We start from the raw sequence: 22,762 nt of genomic DNA on the forward strand, positions 1-22,762 counted from the left end.
GTCTCATAAGCTACAGACTTGAAGCTCTACAGTTTGTTTGCAGCGGCTCTCCATCTGTATTTATCAGCTTGAGAACATCCCACAGAGAAAGAGACGCTTTAGGTATAGCTCATTGCACTACACTCAAAAAGTGCCCTGTAAATCCTGTAACTTAGTGAAACTGTGGGGGAAAAAAATGTAATGTTTTGGCTCAGCACACAACGTGAGAACTGGAGCTGCCCTGCAATAGCCGGTATTTGCCTCATGTCCCCTTTGCCAGGAGGAGGGAGGGGCAGCCGCTGCGGGAGCTTGGTGAGAAGCTCTGTGATTGGGGTGCCAGGGACCAGCTTCAGGCTCCTTTGATCAGTCCCCGCGGGCAAAACCATGGTGGTTCTGGAAAGCAATCGTGGCTGCCAGACACTGCGGCTGCTGCCTCCAGCCCAGCCCCAGAGGGAAAGCGCACAAGCAAGTCAGCTGGCTGGTAACAGAGCGGGGAAAGGCCGGGTTTAGGGTGAAGCCGTGGAGTTTTGGACTGAGCATGGGCTGACAGCTCAGCGGTGCTGCTGTCTGCACGGTGCCTGCCGCCCTGGGTGCCGGCCCCGGACTGCCCCCGCTTCAGGCCGGTCGTCCTCCCCTTCTCCGCGTCACTCCCCTGCCAAGCCCCGTCTGAGACTGGGGCAGCCTTGGCTGTTAGCACATTTAGCAACCTTCCAGCTGGTCATCCAAATTCGTAAGAGTTTTAAACAGGAACAAATATCCCAGTAATTGCTGTTGTTGTTGATTGTTTTCCTGAAATATCCCCCCTGTTTCTGCTGAAATCCCATCTGGTGCAGGCGCTCTTACTTACACACACACACACACACACACACACACACACACACACACACACACACACACACACACACACACACTCTCACACACACACACACACTCACCCACTCACTCACTCACACTCTATCTGCAAAACCAAAGCCACAAAGTGAGATGTGTGAAGAGCAGAAAGCCTTGGCCATTTGTGGCACCAGAGCTACAGAACAGACGTGCATACAAATTACTAAAAAAATGTAAACCAAAAGCTTTGTCATTGCTTGCTCAGTTGCCAGTGGAACCCATCCGTGGGGTTTTGGTGTAATTTTCTTCTGCTGACCAAACAGTGAGGCTGCAGATGTGATGATGGCCAGCTCACCCGTTTGTGTTTCCTTTCTCTTCTTTACCTCTTCCCTATCCTTGTGAGTATCACAGAGACACAGGCAGCATAGTTACACTGTACATGGTATTTAATTGACTTTTACCTCAATAATCATTTAAATGATTCAGATATATGTAACATTATTCAGGAAAATTACAAACTATCTTTCAGGTATTCAAAATTAAAGGCCTAGAATCTACTCACTAGAGTCATAAAAATCATCAGTTGCTTTCAGGCCCATAACCTAACCAGATGGTCACAGGACTCCTTATTACCGTAGTGGAGAGCTGCACCCACAGAAGGGATGAGCTGCCTGCTTTGGCTCCTTACCCTTCAGGCAGGAACTCAAGTTGGTGTTGGCAAGAAAAGCGTTGCAGTCTTAATGAAAAGCAACTGTTTTTCAGTCCTTGGTGGGTTCGTTTATTTTTGGCAGACATATAACCCATATAAAATGAAGTTATAATGTCTTTGAGTCTTTCATTTCCAGCCAATACATTATTGGCCATTGCTCAAATAACAATCCTGAAGCACTGAGCACTTTCCACTATCAGTTTTCTACCGCTGCTAAAAGAAACATTTTTCTCCCAGATATATTCACGTATTCTAGTTACCTTTCAAAACCAACCAACAAAAGAGACCCACTACTGGTTTTTATGAGAAAAATCAAGCCCATTGGTCCTGTAAAGTAACAGAAATGATTAAATCTGTGCATCGGAAATTCTACTAATGAGTTTCATATAATATGGAAGAATTAGGCTCTTAATTTAATACTGCATATATTTTGAGCTAAAGATTGCTTTTGCTATAAGCTTACAGATAAGCATTTTAGTTCTATTTCCACGTTCCAAGTTATTGTTTATATATGAGAAAGGGCAGTTGAACCAATAAGCCTACACGATACAGTTAAAACTGAAGTACACTTAATCACACTGTTTCCTGGAGTGAATTTGCATAATGCAGTTCAGGCAAATAATCGCAGTATGTTTGCATTAACTGAGAGCTGGTGGCTAGGCTGGCACGTCTGAGCATCAGGCTCCCCCTCACGCTCCTGTGCACACCCTGGGACGGGGGTGGCTTTGTGTCCTTACCCTCAGGACATGCAAAGAGAAGAACTCATACAGTAGGAAAGAAAATTGAAAAACATTTTAGGACAGCATGTTTTAAATCAGACAAAACAAGGAAAGATGCCTATTTATTGCACCTTTCCTTTTTTAAATTTTTTTTAGGTTTCACAGTAAAGCTATGCTAAACTACTTGCTCCCCAGAGTATACTATTTGCTTTTACTATGTCCACCTGCATAACTGTCAGACATCTCAGTTAAACTTTTTGGTATTATTTACAGTGTAACTATAAATAGGCATGCTTTACTGAAACTAGATAAGGGAACAGAATACTGTACTACGCTTGCTTCTCTTTTAGTCTTCAGTCCTTTATAACCCAAGAGAAGAAGTCAGTCTAGGCACTAAGCAAATAACAGCAATTGCAATGTAGCCAACAAAGAGAAGGCAAAGTGCTGAAAACTGTAGTAAATGAAGAGAAAACGATACATGTTCTCTTTTCATAGGAGCTTGGCAGCAATAGACTGGGAAAAACATCACCTTTGGAAGGATCCTAAGCAGTAACAGTGGACCTGATTTTATTGCTTTGAACCATCCTTTAAAGGGATCCACGGTACTACCTTGTGTTTTAGGGCTGGCCTACACATACCCATGCAAAGAGATCTGAGGAATATACTTCATTCTCCAGAGCACCACAGCAGCAGGGGGCAGAAACATAAGAAAACTCATTATCAGCACTGCAGCAAAAATGACCAGCAGTATTTCCCATGGTGCCAAGATCGTTTCCATCATGATTTCCCCAGTGTCAAGAGTTGGAAGCTGTAAAACAAAAAAATACATACTTCTTTACTTTCTTGTAAAGGCATTATGAATGTATAGATATGCTTGTTTTACTTAGGGCCGTGAAAGAGAAGAGCACAAGGCAGGCTGAAGAGCAACAGTCACTGTTAGCTGACACTTCAAAATTGTCACTAAAGCTAGCACTTTTCAGGGTTTTTTCCAGCTTCATTTCTCACAGTGGGACACTAGCTTGTTCTTTTGGCTTTTCTCATCGGCACGGGCAAAGCCAAAGTGGGTCAGTGTGGATCAGCAGGAGTCAAAGGTTTCAATTTTTATCTGAGTCTGAATTGCCCAGTGTTGCAGTTACTGATACCATCTTGCACACAGGACCCATAGTTATCATGTTAAGAGAGGGTTTTTTTGTCTTAAAAATGAATACACTTAATAACTTTTTAGCATTTATCTAACAAGTAAATTGCCTACCAAGTAGGCACATAAAGCATGTAATGAGCAGAGTTGATAAAATGTCTTGGGAAAGGAAGAAGTGAGATGGAAAGTAGGCAAGAGGCAAACTGGTTTTCCATAGTTAAGGACTAGTTTATATCAGGATAGTTTCCAAGCCCTTAATTAATACTCAGCTCAGCATAACTCATCGATTAAGCAAAGTTCAGCCCCACTCAGTCTAGGACAACAAGGTTACTTGTGCATGGTTACACAAAACAAAATTATACTGATATGCATCACAACTAAAGTATATGCTGGAAAGAAGAGAAAACCGTGAATCATCTGCCAACAGAATGGATATTTCCTCTCTCTCTCTCTGTTTTTTATCTTTTCCTAAAAAATATTCATTAGAAACTTTGTGCTTGCTGAAGAGCTGCAGTGGACACTCAGCAAAGAATTACATGCTTTGAGAATGACTACAAATATATTTTAATGACACTGTTAAATCTTTCTAAAGCTGATTTCTATTTGAAATGTTTAGTGAAACGTGGGAGCTTGAGATGCAAAAGGAGTTTAGCAGCCAGTGAGTGAAGTGCCTTGCAGAGCAGAAGCAGCACAAGTAAGTCCTGTGTCTTGAGCTGTGCCAAGTAGAAAAAGTAGACCAGCTAGGTAGGAGTTAAATCGTGCTGGGTTGTGATGCAAGGAGAAAGGACCAGTAATAGATATGGCCTAGTTAACGGAGGGCTAGATGGAACTCCTTCAGCATGAGAGCTACACACCTGAGCACTATAATGAAGCCAGTGGGTTAATGTATAAAAGGTTGTGGCCAGGGGTTGAGTAGGGTTTTTTTTTTCTACAATGCCTTGCCCTTCCAGCATGGCAGTAAGGAGGTTTCCTGAGGGATAGCATCACTCCCTTCAGCCTAGGAATCTGGCCTAGCTTTCACAAAAGAATATTTCAGGTTTGTCTGTTGCTACTCAAAGTGGGTGGTATAATATGTTTTTGTCATTAAATGCTGACCCTTATAAGAAGAAGGGTGAAACAGGATTGATAGAATGTGCTTATTTGGGGAGACAGTAGAAGCATTGGAGTATGTATGGAAAACTAGTGAGCTACCAGCATTTTTCCACCTGGCCTAAGAGTGTTAAAATTGCCTTCAATAAAGAGCTTTTTATTTTGGTCCATGAAGTGAAGGAGCAGATGTTTGATAACAAATCCTGGAGGATTTTGGTGATGATAGTCCTTAATGAAGATGGGAAATCTGTTAGGAAGACTCTAGACAGAGCTTGTCTTGGCTGCTAAATGAATTTGACTCTGTTACTTAGAGTCAAATCTTGATACTCTAGTGCTAACCTTCAGGGCAGGTTTACCCTCTCTTCATTGTAGTGAGGTACCAATTCAGCCTTTTTCTTTTTTTTAAGAGAAAAACTTTGACAGTGGAAAACACATTTTCTCCACAGACTTGGCTGTGTCTGTCTGCAAAAATGCAGAGACCTCCCTAGAAGCCTCAGCTCTTGCAAGCTCATGTTGAGTTTCAAAGTACAGATTAATGTCCACTCTAACCAACTGTGGAATAGTAACGAAGGTGCAGGTGAAACCTGCTTTGCTTAGAGCCTGGAGCATGCAGCTGATGGCTGCTGCCTGGCCAGCTGAGCCGCATACCCAAGGCTGGCTGGGCACTGGGGCTAGAATGTCGCCTGGCAGGTCCATCTCCCCCTGTCACCGGACCTGTAACATAACTGCTTGGTTTTGCTCATTTTTCATCTGCTCAGACCTGCAACTTTTTCTTTACCAGCTCTAACTAATGCAGGCTGTGTTCTGGAGCTCAGTAGGCTACGTGATATTTTGACCTTACTTATGGCATTCTTGATTTTTTCCCTCTTTCCTCTGTTGGTGTATAAAGGTAAGTGTGAGGCCTGTCATTTACCCCTGGGGAAGGCAGCTGTGGGAGAAGGGATATTTGTGCTTAGAGAGCTGCCTTGTACAGCTTCATAGCTGTGAAACACTGAACTGCTTTAGAAAGACTGCATGAAGAATATCAGACGTGGGCCTCTTGTCCTTGCTCCGCTATTCAGTTTTCTTTGTCCATCAATGCATTCCTTTAAATATCTTCATTTCCTGACCTAATCTGTGGTCTCTTGTTCTGGCCTTTGTTTTTCCCTCAGGCATCTTCTGTTAACCTCTTGCTGCTGCTTTTGTTTCCTTTTCCAGTTTTAATTTACATTCTTGTTCATTATATTTAATCCTCTTCCTCATTCTCCTATTTTAGTTTGTTGCTGTTCTCCTGTTCAGGCAGGTAGTTACTCACAATTTTTGTTCCCATGGCAAATCCCCTCTCCTCATTTTGTTTTGTTGATCTCTCATTAGCAGTTGGCTAAGTGAAAAAAATCCAGTGAGCCTGGTAACAGTGAGAATGAGAGCAGCAGCATTGCCTCCTTTCCTTAAATTCTGGCTGTGAAAAAAGGACATACCTGTTAAACCTCCACAAAATGAACTTCCAGTGACCTTCAGTTGGACTATACCATGTCAAGCAGGAAATAGAGGGCCTAGGACATGCTGGGCACTGAGAAGGAAGGAAGATGTAGGCTCTGTTTTCCTCCTCTACTGAGTAAGTGAGCCCAGTGGTTTGAAGCGATGAAGGCGAGATGCGCTTGAGCCAGATGGGCAGGCACCACAGGGACAGGACCCCTTTTTCTTCCTTGGTAAAGAAAAGACATAACAGGTCAGTATGCTTGGATAAAGGATTGCTGCACTGGCAGTAGAATAAAGGTCAGAGAAGAGCCCTATGTGTATCTGTGGGAGAAATGCTTTGCAGTCGGAAAATAGTGTTGAGGGTATTGCAGATGCAATATGGAAGCAATGAGAGGATCTGTGATAGTGCAGAGCCAGCTTCAAGGAGTCAAGGCTGTGTGGTCCGAAGCTGTCAAGAGTAGTAGTTTACTTACTGAGGGCCTTGTTACCCTTTATCAGGACTGCCAGGTAATGAGCTTTAGCTAGCAAATAGGCAGAACAGCACCTTTTCTTGATGCTGAGGTGGGTCTGCTTAAAATACAATGCTGCTTATTCTGGATGGTATGTGAGTGAACTGTAGCAAGAGGAATGGGGAGGGCTGTGGGTAAGTATTTCATCAGTCAGTCATAGGAGTGATTTGGTTCATGACTGCTGCTCATGGCTAATAACTCTGGTAATGAGTCTTATCTAATGTTCTTCAGCTGTTAATTTGTTCTTCACCCACTTATGATGTGTCTCAGGGAGTTCTCATGTTTTAAGGCTTTGGGCTCTTGGCTGGTGAAGAAGCACCACACAGCCCGGGGGCTCAGATGATGCAGCTTGCTTTGCTAGTCTTGTAGGTATTGAATATGTTAGGAACTCTTCATGACCAGAACTGCTACATTGCATATGACAAGAGGGTCATGTTGTATATCGGTATTTCTAATTTACATCACTTCCAGTAAGATGTCTCAGAAATGAGGTGAACTTGCAACAGCAGAATCTATCCCAAATGGAAATATATACACTGACATGTGATTCTGCTAAACTGCGGTGCTGTGCAATTAGCAGGTACAGAGGCTGGAAGCCACAACTCAAACTACCCTTTTAAATGCTCTTTACCTGTGTCAGCCAGCCTCTGCTTCTTTCATGTGAAAGATCTGGAATTGCTGTTTGGTTAATGAGGCATTTCTTGCTTTGTGGAAGTGTTTGGTGTGCACAGGCTGTCCTGGTATGTGGTTAATAATCTTTCCAAACCTCTAAGGTTTGGTTACAGGAGAGTATGAATGAAAGATTCAAAACGGCAGTCAACCAGAACGTTGCTCTGGAAACATAAAAGCAGCAGTGTTTCTTTTAGAATAAACACACACTGTCACTGGATCTTTGTGCATTCATTTCAATGAAAATCCTTATGAGTGTGTGAGCACATCAAATCTGGTCTCTAAACCACATCAGCAAAATACTTTGCAGTGAGGGATGCTCTAGTTCTATCCCCCAAATATAACAACTGGGTAGAAGAGTAAAGGTCTTTGCAAGGATTGGAGATGAAGGCAATAAACGACAACTTTAGAGAGTTATATGATAATAAAGGCATTTAGGGAGCAAAAAATAGAGGCCTATTGGAGAAAGGTGTGTGGTTTCTGGCTGTATGTCCCACATTCAAAACTTGACTTTGGATTTGCCTGAAGCTACACAAATTAAAGATTTTCTTTCTGGACTATGGCTGATGAAGACCTATTTGTTTGGACTCTAGATAAGGTATTTTCATAGCATGAGGTGGACAGAAGCCTCAAAACAGGCATGATTCTACCCTTCACCCTCCACAGAGAATAAAGTTCTAATGCTGTGACAGACTTCTGGAAATGAAGCTGCAGGTTTGATTAACTGCGTATGTTTAATGCAATCTAAATTAGGCCTTGTAAAAACGCATGTCTTGAAGATTGTGGACTGCTTCACTGCTCCTCTTATCTTACCACAGATCCATTTATGAATTGTCATATCTTTAAAATCATGGCACACAACTGTTGCCAAAGACTATAGAAGCAGGAAACAGACTTGCTTTATAGTATATTTAGGAAGTGCATTTGTCTGCCAACCCACAACCTGTCGCAACACAGAAAAGCCAGGAAATGCTCTGTTTGGGCCATTTGGTCTGAAGCTTTAATTTTTGATGAGCAGAAAACAGCAGCTGTAAGCAGAAGGGGTGATTTACTCTTTGACTTAGGCAGCCCTCTTCCAGCAAACTGAGGGCAGGGTGCAGAGGAGACAGCTGCCTCATGGCTTCTGCCCTGCAGGGAATTTAGACCAGTCTTTCCCCATCAGCTGATGCTATTTAAGAGCATGTGCCATGCCTTCTGTAGGCACTGCAGTATTGACTATTCTTTTTAAATCCAGCACTGTGTTAAAAAATGCCAGTTATTTTTTCTATTAATCTTGTATTCCCCCCCCCCCCAAGTTACTCATGAATATTTTTCAATTTTAGAGAACAATAGGAAAAAATTCAGGAAAACCCACATGTATTTATTCCAAGTTTCCCCTTGCCACAACTGGGAAAATAAAGCTACATTTCCTCAGTGTTGTGATGAGACCAAATGCTAAAGGTGTTGCAATAATGTTATGCAAAACAGGCTGATTTGCAGTCTACAGAGGTACTGTAAAGCTTTAAAAGACAGCCTTCCTATGTTCACGGGCACGGGAATGTGAAAAGATCCCTGAGTGAGATGCTTGTGGGAGGCGATGGTCTGCCAGACTATGTTACTTGCTCTCAGTAGTGATTCCTCTGAAGATCCTTTGCACGGGGCAGAAACATGATCTGGTATCTGATTTGGCCTCAGCTTCAGAAATATCTATTTATATAACCTGTCTTCCTTCAGACTTCAAAGTACTTGACTATCTTCTAATAATTTTTTTCTCCCTGCTTGGAGAGGTCGCAAATTTAGCACAGCTGACCAGCGCCTGGGAATAGAAAAAAGATTTCAAAGATTCCTTTGTGAGCCTGGTAAATTCCTAAACATAGTCACCAAAATGCAGAATGGATTGAAGTCCACAACGCCCATTTCAAAACAGCAAATTTAATTAAATCTTTCCTTGTCTCAGGATATCCTTCTCATTAGTATCTTCCTTTTCATTAATCAGCCTTTAATGTCAATCAAAGCACCTTAAGAGCAAAAGACTCGGTTGGAAACAAACAAGAAATGTGGGTAAAGGCTGCTTGGCTTTTCTCATTTTCAGTTCCAACATAAATAAAAACTGCAATTCCTTCATCTTCCCCAACGCAGTATTTCAGGTTTATACCCATATTTACAGGGTTTTGCAAAGAACAGAATCTGTGCAAGTCCTGTGGCTCTTAAAAGATTTCTGCAGATGGATAACTAGGCTGGTGGGAGCCTCAGTGCTTGCAACACTAGAACAAATTCCCAACTGGTGAAATACTTAATGTTCTTTTTACTGAGTAAAAAACCTTTTGCTAAATGTCTGTAAAGGAAGAATAAACATACGATAAGCTTTGACACTTGCTTGTAGGCTTGTGTGACTGAGTATTTATAGAAGCATACCAAGGAAATTAGTGGACTCTTGACTAATGTCCAAACAGGTGAAAATGGTGTTTAATTTTGTGCTGAGTGGTCTGCCCTAAGATTCTGTTTCTAATGTCACTTGAAATGCTTAGCAACAGCACTGGGCTCTTTCCTAGATGTTCTGTTACTGCTAGGGAAGAAAATACTGACACACGCAGGCATATGGATCCCACTAATAAGCATCATTTACAAGGACTTGGCTGGGAACACCTGCTAGCTGGGAGGTTTGCCTTTGCTGTCCCTGGAGCAGGTAGCAGGGGTACTATTTGTCATGTGCCTCATTAAGAAACTACAACTTGTCTGCTGGCCTCTTTTCCTCATTCTGCTTTGGGCTGGAAGGGGAGACAAACTATTCTTACATTAAAGAAAATGATGGTGGCTTTACAAAGGACCAGCCAGCTAAAGCAGGTTTCTACAAGATCTCTAGCACAGTTGCTGTATCATTCAGCAGTATTTTGCTGAGAATTGGTCCTCTCCTCTTCCTTCTCTCCTCCATCCCTAAAGGCATGAGCCTTCTTTAGAATGACCTTGGATTTGCATTATTACTGAAACACTAAATCCAAACCAGACAGTCCAAATAACTTCTGCATAACTCGGAACTTTTCAGAATACTGGATCTTGCTCACAGACCAGTCTTTGAGTTAACAAAGTGGGATTTTGCTTCTGTGGGGCTTGATTACTAGCCTGCCTTCCTGGCGGAGATAAATGCAGTCGGACTGGATGGTAAAACATGATGTTGACAATGCTAACAAAAAATAAATATCTGAAATTTTAAAGAGTCCACATATTGCCTTCTAACAAACATTTTTGACATTTTAGTAAGTCAGCAATCCTACTAAAATATACTAATTAACTGCATCCTGATAAACCAGAAGTGACATTGAATTTCTGGTATCTTCTACAAACAGGGCTTATAGCTCTTTATGCAGGAGGGGCTTTATCTTCTAGATGTGAGAGCTGCCCAGTTAGACAAATTGACTCCTTGTGGCTTTAGCACAGCTGGAGCTGCAGAACACTTCCCATTTTGCAAAGATATAAACACCTTTTCTCCCATGCATGTAGTTACTCTAGTGGAAGAACAAATAAAGGGCCAAAACAGCAACAGTGTGTTCTGTTTCCTGTTCCACTAATGCAGTGATCTGAATCTTTAGACTTTAAATGGGGTGGGTAAACAAGTGTTACTGTGTACCTGTTCCCGCACATAACTGCCAACTTCCTATTAATATTTAAAAATAACTAAACAGGCCTAGATCTGTCTTCTGAAGAGGTAATCACTGCTGTGACGTCTGCACTGTGACTTGTAAGAAGTGTGCCACTACTCACTACTACAGACCAGGACTACTATAAACCAGGAAACTCAGCGGTTCCTATGTGACTTTTGTGACCATATGTTATAACTGGATGTAGGAAACGAGAAGAATGTGAAAAGTTCTGAAATCTGGAGTTCTTGCATAGTGTTTTACTCAAAAGGAAAGTGACAGTCAAGAAATAACTATTACTGTAAATCTAAATGTAATAAAAAAATTGCAAAAACCAGAAATCAAACTCCTAAGTTAAATTTCGTAGAGAAAAAGCCATATTTCAACTATGTAAAACCTAAAATGGATCTAATAACATACTGAACTGATCCCTCAAGGGGCAAAACTTTTCAAATGGAGTAACAAAGGTCATGCAGAAGTTTGAAAATACTGAGTCATAAACTATTCAAAGAAGTCTAACTGAAGTCCCCTGTGTTATAAATGCCACCTACAAGTCACAACTGAATAAAGTGATGACAATTATAACAAATATTTCAGTACTCACTTTCAAAGGATTTCAGCTTCTTTCTAAAGGCTCTTGTAGTTTGATTATTTTTACATAAAACTTCTGTCTATTTAGCATTCTGTGAGAAAAGTCACTAACTGGATGGAAACCTAGCTTATAGAATTTTAAAAACAATATGAAGCTTGGGTACAGAAACATAATGTGATGTATAAAAAAATTAGAACACATTTAGAAAGAAATGTATGATGAAGACACAGCATAATTAATAACATAAAGGCAGTGCAGAACACTGGGATTTTACTGAGAGTGCCTTTAGTTGCGGTATACTTCGCCTTGCTTTTCCACATAAGCAGGTGACCACAATGAAAGTTAAATATAACAGGTAAGTGCTTCTCTGGTGCTCTTTAAAATATGCACAAATCACTTTTTCTAGATATGTAAATTCTGATTGATTTTTCTCATATTTGATCTAACAAGGTGGCTTTATGTGTTATCTTAGTGTTTCTGTCACATGCTTGTTAGTATTCTGACTCTTGAATGTGTTGCAGAGAGGGGCTATATATACCTCTAAGTAAAACAGACTTTTCCTATTCTGAAATGTTTAGACTTTAAACACTTTTGAATGAACTTATACAAGCTGAAGGTCTGTTAACTTTAAAGGAAAAATAAAAATTTGTCAGATGCAGTGCACTTGCAGACAACTCCATACCTTTTTAGCCATCCAGCTATTTTGCTATTAGTGAATTTAATATAAACTGCATAAATGGGAACTTTGATATTTTCCTCTTCTCCCCCTCCCCTGCCAGCAACCTCTTAACTAAATTAGAAATAACTTACTATTCCCTCGTTTCTGAAGAATGGTTAATAAGTGGTTAAATCTGAGTTGAATGTTTCTCTTGCTCAACTTGATCATCTGAAGCAACTTCTGCCTTTCTCTAATGCTTAATGCAGGCAAGGTGATGAATCTGAGTGATGACCCTGTAGGAATTCTGCTCTTTCCTGTCCACTCTTACCTTCCTAGTGTCCTAGAGGTGTCGTGCAAGTCTCGCAGATGGAACTGGGTTGCTTCGCGTGGGCTTCCATCCTCTGTTGTTGGGCAGCAAGAGCGTGTTAGAGAAGGTGCCGTTCGACCTGCTGCAGAAAACAAGGGCGATGAGAGTAGCGCTCTCCACAGATGCCGCGAGGCTCAGAGGTGAGCACTGCAGACCGCACAGGTAACTGTTTGTACAGTAGTGCCTGTGTCACCTCCCACTTGGCTCTTAAAGAGGCACAATACTTTTCAAAGAAATAATGAAGCAGTCCTGCCTTGACCACAAACACTTATGGTTTGTTCAAGATCAGTAAAACAATAGTTGGCTGTTCATACATGCTCAAAAACTGCTTTAGGAGACAGTCACTTGTAGATGATAAATGGCCCTTTTTTGCCAGAGAACCACTTTGGCTTTCTCTATAAATCATCTTATTTACACAGAAGTCTGATCAGCACGTGCAGCCTTCAGAGAATGAAGGTTGGTACCCCGAAGATTACTGCAGATCTAAGGGGTTCATGTGCCCAGTCCTCCTCCAACTATGTATTTTGGTCCAACATGCTTGTTTCTTACAAACTTAGCTTTATTTAAAGCTTTAAAAAAATCATGGCTATGGTCAGGCTGCTGCAGTACCTACTACACTAAGTGGAAACCAATAAACCCACAGAAACCTTTTCAGAGGCTCTTTACGCCAGCTCTAGTCCCAGTACGTATCTTCACAGAGGTGGCATTACACCAGGCTTAAATAAACCTTCTTATCGGTGCCCAGGACTCCATCTGGCACTTGTCTGACAACAAGGAAAGATGTGAGAGCGAAAGTGCAGCCTGGATAAAGAACACTTTGGGGACACCAAAGTCTATACAACTATCTTCTGGCAATTATTATGTTATATATATTTGAGGGGGGCCTCTGTTTGCACCCACCCAATCCATACAGGTGTTACCTTGTTGAAATTCAGTCTTCAAGCACCTCTTTTCAGGGCTCAAAGAAAGCTAACTGGCAATAATTAAAAAAAAAAAAAACTCTTAGAAACTGCACAAAATATGAGCTAGGATATTCTTTACAGGAAATAATGATCTGTAATAATCATTTTTGAGTGTTATAGGTATTTTTATGGATTTCCAAAACAAAATTTTCTGAAAGTGATTTGCCTTTAGGGGAAATACTTTTTTCCCCACTGTACAAAGAGAGAAGGATAAATGAGGAAGATTTTCCCCCAGAGATGATTTTCCCCCAAAACTGACATGCAACTTTTCATCTCACTGCTGATATTGTCTGATCTTGCCAAACACGTTCCTTTTCTTTTTTTTTTTTAAAGTTTCCTGTCATGAAATCTGCTTATCTTGTTTTCCCAAAAGCTGTTAAGATCAATAAGATTTTAAATCTTACACAGTCCTGGTGGGGGTGTCATTACCATGACCTTTGTAGAAGTGGTGCTCTCACTTGGCTGAAAATTGAACAACAAATTACACTGTTTGGACTGTCAGCAAGCTGGGTGGGGTGCGAACACCTGTGCGAGTACTGGTAAATACCTGGTTAACTGAGTGGCAGTCATATAAGGTGTAACTAGTCTTTAAGTTTAGGATAGAGAGTGGATCAGGTTTTCAAAATAAGTTCATAAACATTTCAGAAAATAACTTAGAAGTAAACATAGATGATATAGTTGCCTGACCTGGATGAATCCTCTATGCTGCCCTCCCATTCAGATTTAGGAAAACTGGTGCCCAAACCCTAACTTCTGCCTTCTGGGTGAGGAGGGCCCGGACCACTGGTTCAGACCCCCTCCGCAGGCAGGTCGCTGGAGGGATGAACTCCAGGCAGGGCGAGAGAGCGACCTCTGGTCAAGGTTTTTGATCCTCATCGAGGACCGCAAGTCTATGGTGTGACGTGACAGGGTTAGCATCTCCAGGTGTGGAGTAGCATGTCGAGTGCTTCGCTCCCTGCCAGGGAGTCCCCAGGGGGAAGTGCCTGAACGCTGGGCAGCGGGGTGCATTGCTGCTGTGGCAGCACGTGTTCATCTGAACTATGCTGAGGGCAGCAATGTCATTTTATATACTCACGATTAGCTCAAATTTTGCCATGGCTCTGTAACCCCTGGAGATAAGCAGGGAGATGATTTGACACCAAGACCTAAAGCTCTGAAATAGATGGCATAAAATACTAACTTACCGTAGCTTTAAACATTTGGGGGCTTCAACGCTGTTCTTGGGCTGATGTTAATCATTGCAAACTTTTCAAATTTTACTGGAATAGGATGAGTGGAAAACTACTGTACGAGGTGATGCCTGGGTTCCTGTTTCCTTGTGCTCAGTGGCAGGGCTCATTTCACAACAGGCGTCACGCAAGGCTGAGGCTGTGGGTGGGGAGCTGATGGGCGCAGATGGATCCTGGTGAGCTCTAAAACATTTGCAAATAAGAGTAAGAATATAGTTTGAAAGTAGAAGTCCCTAGGGACTTTTGAGTCCCATTTCCCCTCTAGGTACTTGTTTCAAACTAGGTTAACACAGCAACATGCAGTCTATATAGACCTTATGTGATACAGGATTCAGCAGTGGTTTATATTCTGGCTAGGTTGTCCAGAAATAGGGCACTAGTTCGCAGCTTGTGAACCTCCTCACATACCAAACAGATCAACTGGATAAACTTAGGATTTTGCTCACAGTTTTTCTTTGTATAGGTTGGGATAACTTTACAGATCCATGAACCGGGAAACACAATCCTGTTAAATATAAGCTGGCACGATGAAGGATCCGAATATTGCTAGAGTGAATGTGTTAAGCAACTTGTGGAGATAAGCAACCTGCAGACCCCATACTGTTCAAACAGAAAGATGTCTTGATTTGACACTAGTCCTGTTGTACTGATCATCCTAAATAAAGAGTTCTAAGATGAGTTGTTTAATTTGCTCAGAGTAACAGGAAGAATGATTCACAGGCTATGACATCAAGCAGAGGGCTGAACTCGGGCCAGGAAGACCTATGCCTTATCACAGAACAGGTGGTGAGAATGTGTACTCAAAATATTTGAATTTAAGCCAGCTCAGGAATGTAGTACAGAACCCATCGTTGCTCTAGAGTTATAGAGAGAGATGGACGGCTACGAGGCTTGAAGCATCTTGCTCCAAGCAGGCCCCGGCCCCTTCCATGACTGCTGTGTTTGTGCCAGCCATGAGCTCACCTTCCTTTCCTCCCCAACCGCCAGTTACTTTAGTACGCTGACTGTCCTGCCTCCCTGACCAGTGGAGGGCAAAAGCTGCTGGTCTGGTTCTAGAGCTTGTTTTTTCCTTGCTCAGCTCTCTGCGACCACGCTGGAGCCGACAATGCTCACACAAGTGAGTACGGCTGATCATGGAGATGTTTGGCTTGGTGTATGTGGAAAGGAGGCATGCCCAGGGACCGAATCAACTTCTTATACCATGTCCTCCTGGAGTGTACGCAGAGCCCCTGTTGTCTAAGCTGTGCTGGAGGGAACCCTTCAAGAGGAAGGAGGAAAAAAAATAGGCTGACATCTCTGGATGTGCCTGCTACACACCACAGTTGTGCATCTAACCTCAGGAACGCTCAACTTCAGGAGAGCATTGCATCCCAGTAACAAAATTTTTCACTTTGTCTTAATCTGTCAGCCTGAACTGGAGGCGGGAGGTTTTTGAGCAGCTTCTGTAATGAGCGCAGAATAGTGCCTCCTTCAGAAACAGGTGTCCGCTGAGCTTAGCTGCCTGGGAATCCCAACTGGGTTTTGTAGAGCAGCTCTGAAAATGCCAGTGGTGCCTACAGCTTAGCAGCAAATATCTAAATCCCTCTACAATCTAGCAGAAAAAAAATTGACCTCACCATGGCTGTACTCATCTTTCCAAACCACTTGGGCACTGTATTGTCTTTGCTCCTGTTTGGTTCCTCCCACAGCACATCCATGTGGTGTGGGACCTTGAGCTTCTTGTGCTGCTACTGCACTGAGTCAGGAAAGGGTTTATGAGTTGCTGGAGGGGCTTCAGCCAGGTGGTTCCTGACCACCACCTCACAGGCATAAGAGGGTCAAAGACCTGCTGGCTCTGAAGCTTTCTCATAGGAAATCTAAGGGTGAGACACCCCCCCCCCCCCAATCCCCCTTGTGCTTATAGCTCTGGGCCATGCTAGCAGCACTGCTTATTTCTTCCTTCAGGGGGTCAGTGTTTGCGGTGCAGGTGAAGAGCCAGAGAAAGGCAGGTGAACAACAGCAGTGGTGGCAGGAGTAGCTGTATGCATAGGTTTGGTGAGGGAAATACAGGAAGAGGGATTGAAATACACTCAGCTTTGAGGCTCACTGATAAAGGAGGGTTGAAAACTCTTCTACCAGCAAGTCACCTTTTTGCTGTTGCTGTAATAAGTCAGTGGATTAACAGACCCAGCAGCTGTGCACCGACCACATGAGATCTGGCTGTCATAAACGTACCTGAACATGGGCAGTCCTATCAAGAAACTCAACAGGCACAGGAGAATCAACAACAAACCCCACAAAATGGGCACTGATTTTGTTATAAGCAATCTCCTCTTTGTGGTTGGCGTTTGTTTAAAAACCAAGTCTGGATGGCCAAGAGTGGCTTTTATTTTTCATGCTGCATTATGAGAGTTCGCTAACTACAAACGAAGAGAGAATGGACAGGAAAGAGTATTCCCGGGATCCTGCCAGGCACTGGGAAAGAGCAGGAGGAGGAAGCACTAAAACTGACAGACAATAAGGCGATTATGGTTGCACTTTTTGTCATTCCAAGTGCCATCAGTGTACATCTCCACACACTCCTCTTCCCCTTTGGCAGAAGGTTCACCTAAATGCCAATTTGTATAATTCATTTCCGCACCATTGAGGGAATAGAATTTGCCTGGAATTAGAGACTCCTTTGCCCCCAGGTAGGCATACTTATTAAACTGTTTCACAAAGTACAAGATGGCAGCGTTCTCGCCCTGGTTCCTTGGCGTGGCGATGGACCCCCCAGCCTGTTTGCATTTTTGCACTGTAGTATAGAAGTCAGCTGTTTTCCCACTGGTAGCAAATATTTTTCCTCCAGATGCTGTTATCTTCCCTTCCAAACGGAGGACTGCAAGATCAAGTGAAAGATTATAATCTTTTATGTATTGTTTTGTGGTCATTTTGCTAGCAATAGTAATTCCCACTGTATTCTTCCATAACTTTAGATTTAGCCTATGAAAAAGGAAAGGAGAGGAAAACTTGAAATCAAAGATAAAAAACCCCCAAACCCAGAAGAAATCTGAAAAGATGAGGGGAGAAAAAAAGGCAGAAATACTTATAGATAGATAGACAACAAAATAGGAGAAGCACAAAAGAGGCTGGAGAGGAGGGAAGGAAATGAGGAAATCTATGTTTAGACAAAGTGCATAATTTTCTTCTTTGTCTCTAGCCCTGTACTCTCCAAGTTCTTTGAGACAGCTTACAGAGTGTAAAGGTATGCCAGAGCTTCAGTGAGTAGAACCTTAGATGTGATCCTGTTGTGATTATTATGGTATTTTTTTAGCATGCAGTTTATTTGTGCCTATTAGGAGCATGAGATGCCAGTGGAGCACTTCTACATAGGCAGAGATTTTAGTTTGATAAATGTTTCTGACTTGCTTGCATCTGTATTTTGCTGCTGTTACCTAGGTGTATCTCACTAGTTATAGCAAAACAATAGTCTCACCTGCCTCCTACTATTTGTAACTAATCACTCTCCTGTCTGCTGAGGAACAGAACATAAAAGGAATGCAACAAAAACTCAGAAAATTCTGCCTTTTTCTAAGCACTTTTTTTTTTCCTGCACATTTTGCTTATGCCCCCTAATCTAGTTATAGCTGAAAGGAAAGGCAGATAAATTACCTCCTTCAAGTCTGGAAATTAAATGCTGTAATGGAAGGTGAATGTCATCCATTTCATCAGCACATGATAGCAAATCTGAAAACAGAAACAACTACTATACACTTTTTAAATTTTTCAGTCTTGGATTTCAAGATAAAGTAGAGACAGTTGTGTGAAATCAATATGAACTTTTAAAATGTGTGTTTGATCTGTTTTAGTTTAATTCTCTGTGTTTTAAATAAGGCATTTTTCACACACTTGTCTTTGTAAAGACACGGAATAAATTCTTGGAAACTACCTGTGGAGCAGTGATGTTCATGGAAAACTCAAATTAACAAACCCTGGACTGGTCTTCACTCTACGGGGGCAATAGGTTTAGCTGATTTTTAATGCTTTCTTAGGACTACTGATAGAGTCCTTCAGGCTATTGAAGCACTTGCTGCTCACACAACTCAAACCCAAACTAGCAACAAAATCTGTGTCCCCATGTTATAGAAAATGATATCCTTTCCTCCGTGAATGAACCATTCAGAATCATTAGGTAGGAGGGATATAAACTTCTTTAAACAGAGGAAGCAATAAATACCTGATTATTTTCTATCAGGTAGAACCAATGACAGATTATACAACATAACATTTGGTTCATGAAGAATAAAAATGGAATACAACAGTACATCTAGATAAAAACAGAGGTAACTGCAGATACCTGATATCAAGGCTTCATCTACTCCATCTTCAGGCAAGCGCCTGCCATTGGACACAGAACGAGGTCCTGCAGGGCTGCCTAGGGCATAGCAGGTGAGCAAGAAAAAAGCCACTCCGAAGATCTTGCGGAACAACTGCGGTGATGGCATTATTTAAAGCCAACTGTAAAACAAACTGTTTTACTCTCCAGTGTAGATTCCTGTGTTTAAAAATAGCAACATTTCAAAATTTTGCTCTCTCGATTTGAAGGTTTGTATCGTACCACAAGCTTGCGTTGGTGAAATGAACGTCACTGACATAGCTACAAAGATATGGCATTTCAAATAATTCAATTTCAATTCTGAAAGAAGCAGTTTATATTACAGTGAACTTAAGAGTCTAAGTTACAGAGCAAAAAACCCCTACCCCCTTCAAAACCTTTCTATTTTGTACAGTCAATACTACTATATGCTATTTTTCCGCATGAGAAAAGCTATAGTTTTTGTTAATTTTAGAGAGGAGCAATAGACACATCTGCTTTAGTGAGAAAAGCTGTTTAAAGATAAAATGGAACACATTGTCTTAATTGTTTGTTTTTAGAGGGGAACAATTATTAAGGCTTATTCTTTCATTATGACAATAATCTGCCTTTTAAAGTATGCACAGCTCAAGTGACATCCTCAGTAAATGTAGGCTACAGTAGCAATGAAGAAAAATGCTAAAAGGCAATGAAAAGACCTGAAATGGAAAGGTTTGTGATACAGTTTAAGTAGAGTTCAGCATAACTTAAGCTGAAGTCTATTTAAAGGTGTTCAACTTACCTAGCAGCTCCAATATGAAATAAGAAAGGCTCATTACAAGGTCTAATTTATAGGGCCTGTAACTTGAGATTTATTTTGTTATCTATGGCAGCAGGTAACATAATATGAAGTTGCATATGAATAGAAATATCAAGAACTTTAACTTGGATAATAGGGATTTGCTTTCTTCAAGAGGTAAACACACTTAAAATGTGAGGAAAATATTTGAGAGTACTTTTCTGTTTCGTAGAAACACTTTCACATTTAAAAAAAACCTGGAGTAAAACAAAGCCATTTGTCAAGAGTTGTTTGAAATCCGTATGTATGTTTCTACATAATTGCCTTGTAAATGTTAAATTGTAAATGTCACTGAAGATAATCAAAAACATGGAGTTCAGAGGAAATACAATATGCACCAGGAGCATCTCTACAATACTCTTACTTCCATTAGAGACTGAGGGATCATAAGTGACAATTAGTGAAATCTTGTGAATAAACAGAACCTAGTAACAAGAGAAACAACGCCAAAAGACAAAGGCACATCTGTGGCACATGTAGAGGTAACAGCCACGGAAGCCCATACATACTTACTTAACCTAGCAAATTCCTCTAAGAGAAGCCTGTAACTCACAAATCTATCACCTCAACTGTATGATACAAGAGAGACAGGGATGAGTGCTTTGAGGTAAGACAGGGAACGCCAGCCACATCCACACTGTTGGAAGCTGCGGCTGCATTGCGGCGAGCCTGGCTCACCTCCACGGACACAGCAGACCTGCAGCCTGCACCTCCGCACTTCCCACAGCAAGCGAGGGGGAGGCCTTTGCCGTCGGTGCTGCTCCCACGCAAGCCCGATTGATTCCCACAGCGTTGTTCAGCAAGTGCGCTGCAAAGGGCACCCAGCCTGTGAAAAATAAATAAGCAGCACCCAGTCAGTCGTACCCCTGATAGAAGAGGGCCAATTTAAATTTGCATGAGTAACTTTTGTTTAAAGTTTCCTAACTTCTGAGTGTTTGACCTAATGCTCTTAACATTCTTTTGACTGCTTTTGGCTAATGTTTTTTAATTGCTTTATGAAAAAAAAAATGCAGATCACGAGGACATGCTGTTACCTGGGGTCCAGATGAGCCCTAGCAAAGGTCACCTGCAGAACTTGGACCTTTGCATCCATGGTCAGGAGAACCTTAGCAGCTGAACTGCATCTGGGAGAAAAAGCAGTTTGTGCAGGGGTGAGACGGGACGTGCTATGGCCTCTGTTAAGGGACTTCACACATACTGACTGATGGCTTAGGAAAGATGGACACATTTTCTTGTGCAATAGGCCCCTTCCAAGAAGAATTAATGTTTATTTGATAAATTCTAAACTTCTCTTGATTTTTATCAGTATGTTGGTAAGATGGAGCAAGCAGAAATAGATACTTTTCCATACTCATATTTCTATTACACTTGTTTATGATCAATAGCCTGATATTAACAATCTCTGTAATTATAATTATTGTAAACTATTTGCTGATCTGGCTTTGAGCAGCATACCACAGAAGCTCAGCAAGACTCGATGACACTTTAGACAAAACTGATATAAGACAAAATTTTTGAGTATTGAGGCAACCTTTTTTTCCATGTTGCTGCATCTATCATTGAGGGGTTTTATAATCACAATGCTAGTGAAGCAAATTAAGGCGATTCTGAGATTAGGTTCAGTGTTGTGCAATGTAAGTAGGTAAATACAAAACACGCTAAGGACAGACGTCACTCAACACTAGTTTCCTAGCTGCTTAAAGAAAGAAATACAGACGCTAGAGTTTAATTTCAGTTTATGGAACTGGGCGTGTATTTCTTCTACAAGCCTGTTTGTTAGCTTTTCCTCTGTATACTTAACCTCCCGAAAGCTGATTTTTCCCTTCATGGTGCTAGTCTCACTTCAGATAACCTTACAAATTCTTCCCCTGTTCTCTCAGCTTGTATTTAAATGGCCCACGCCCTATTTATATTTGCTGTTTACACTGTTTCTATGCTGTTCTGCTGCTGCTGTTTCCATCCTACCTCTCTACCACCCTGTCCTGGGCTTTCTGCAATCCCCTTTTCTCCACGTCTTCTTCCAAATTCGTGTCAGACCGTCCCCAACAGCTCCTGCGTGCCTGGGGGTATCAGGAAGAGCACAGAGCACGTGGGACCTCCTGCACGCTCACTGCTCGCCTCAGTTCTGGTGTCTGGCAGCATGTCTCAGGGGAGGAGTACTCAGGCTATTTTTGTTAAGCTTTGAGAACAGGAAGTAAAGAATTCAGCAAGATATGGACATCCAGTATGACAAGTTCCAGCATGATTTTGATGATGGTGAAGTTATGAGCAACATTTTATAGTAGAAAGCCTTAATTTTACCTGTAGATGTGGTTAGTGCACGTTGATGCTGCTGCCATCTTGCTCCATTGACTTACGTTACATGTGACGGATCCAAGTGAAGGTCACCAGATGTCCCTGGTACATCACTCAGTATAGCTTTCTTCAGAAAGAAACAATAGTTTTGTATTTATAACATGTGGAAAGTAACAAAACGTCTCACCTCTTAAATGCTTCTTAACAACAAAACAGGATTCTAATGGGAGGGAGAAAAAACCAAACAAACTGATGTTTATGAACCAGATGAAATGTTTTTTTTTCCCATATATTCTGCAGTTGTCCTCCATTATTAATTGACTGCAGAGGAAGGTCAAGTTGTCCATTGTAGCCTTTACTACTGTAACTACCCTCACGGCATCGTCCTGCGAGGGTTACAGTCCCTTGCTGCATGGTTCCTGCTGACTCCTGAGCCGCGAAGGCAGGGGCACACCAGCGCTGCCTTCCCGGTTTCACCGGATACCACGCTTGCCTGATTACCTGGAGCCAAATTCCATCAAACACAAGTTTCCTAACAGGGCTTCAGCCCCTTATCATTTTGAACGCTGGCTACTCTAATTTCCAAGCATCCTGTATTGATCATGCTTTAAACCAGGCCTGTTCGGGTAACTGCGGGTTAACACAATTTTATAACTATAGTTTTCTAATTCAGATAATGAAATTTACTTGCAATCTGACTCTCTTTCAGGCCCGAATAAACATGTCTGTTAAATCATTGCACAATACTCCTGCAAACATTGCTTTCCTCTGGT

At 41.8% G+C, this 22,762-nt stretch overlaps 1 protein-coding gene across 3 annotated transcripts; it reads right to left on the minus strand.

The window, feature by feature from the left end:
- Positions 1–1,238: 1,238 nt before the first annotated feature.
- Positions 1,239–22,115, minus strand: LOC112993285 (pulmonary surfactant-associated protein A-like). Of its 3 annotated transcripts, XR_010389676.1 has the most exons (9): positions 21,996–22,115; positions 20,373–20,818; positions 18,839–19,036; positions 18,154–18,228; positions 17,203–17,380; positions 14,479–14,706; positions 12,294–12,414; positions 5,923–6,149; positions 1,239–3,046 (listed from the first exon to the last, which is right to left on the minus strand). XR_010389676.1 is itself a non-coding variant. In XM_026116749.2 (5 exons), the coding sequence occupies exons 3-5, from the start codon at positions 18,984–18,986 to the stop codon at positions 17,004–17,006; spliced, it is 600 nt and encodes a 199-aa protein (XP_025972534.1). In that variant the 5' UTR covers positions 18,987–19,036; positions 20,373–20,818; positions 21,996–22,115; the 3' UTR covers positions 16,419–17,003. The 3 variants fall into 3 exon arrangements, 2 of the variants coding, with proteins under 2 accessions (XP_025972534.1, XP_064369861.1); XM_026116749.2 differs by lacking the exons at positions 1,239–3,046; positions 5,923–6,149; positions 12,294–12,414; positions 14,479–14,706 and having other exon boundaries at positions 16,419–17,380; XM_064513791.1 differs by lacking the exons at positions 1,239–3,046; positions 5,923–6,149; positions 12,294–12,414; positions 14,479–14,706; positions 21,996–22,115 and having other exon boundaries at positions 16,419–17,380; positions 20,373–20,520; positions 20,729–21,014.
- Between the last annotated feature and the right edge of the window lie 647 nt (positions 22,116–22,762).

The sequence above is a fragment of the Dromaius novaehollandiae genome, chromosome 6 (assembly GCF_036370855.1).
Source record: "Dromaius novaehollandiae isolate bDroNov1 chromosome 6, bDroNov1.hap1, whole genome shotgun sequence".
NCBI lineage: Eukaryota > Metazoa > Chordata > Aves > Casuariiformes > Dromaiidae > Dromaius > Dromaius novaehollandiae.

Bases quoted from the DNA above. Each gene is read 5' to 3' on its own strand.
- LOC112993285 (XM_026116749.2), bottom strand. From the start codon at position 18,986: ATGCCATCACCGCAGTTGTTCCGCAAGATCTTCGGAGTGGCTTTTTTC. The intron at 18,229-18,838 runs GTATCTGCAGTT...TTCTGTTTTCAG, and splicing joins AGATGAAGCCTTGATATCAG to ATTTGCTATCATGTGCTGAT. The intron at 17,381-18,153 runs GTAATTTATCTG...TTGATCTTGCAG, and splicing joins AATTTCCAGACTTGAAGGAG to TCCTCCGTTTGGAAGGGAAG.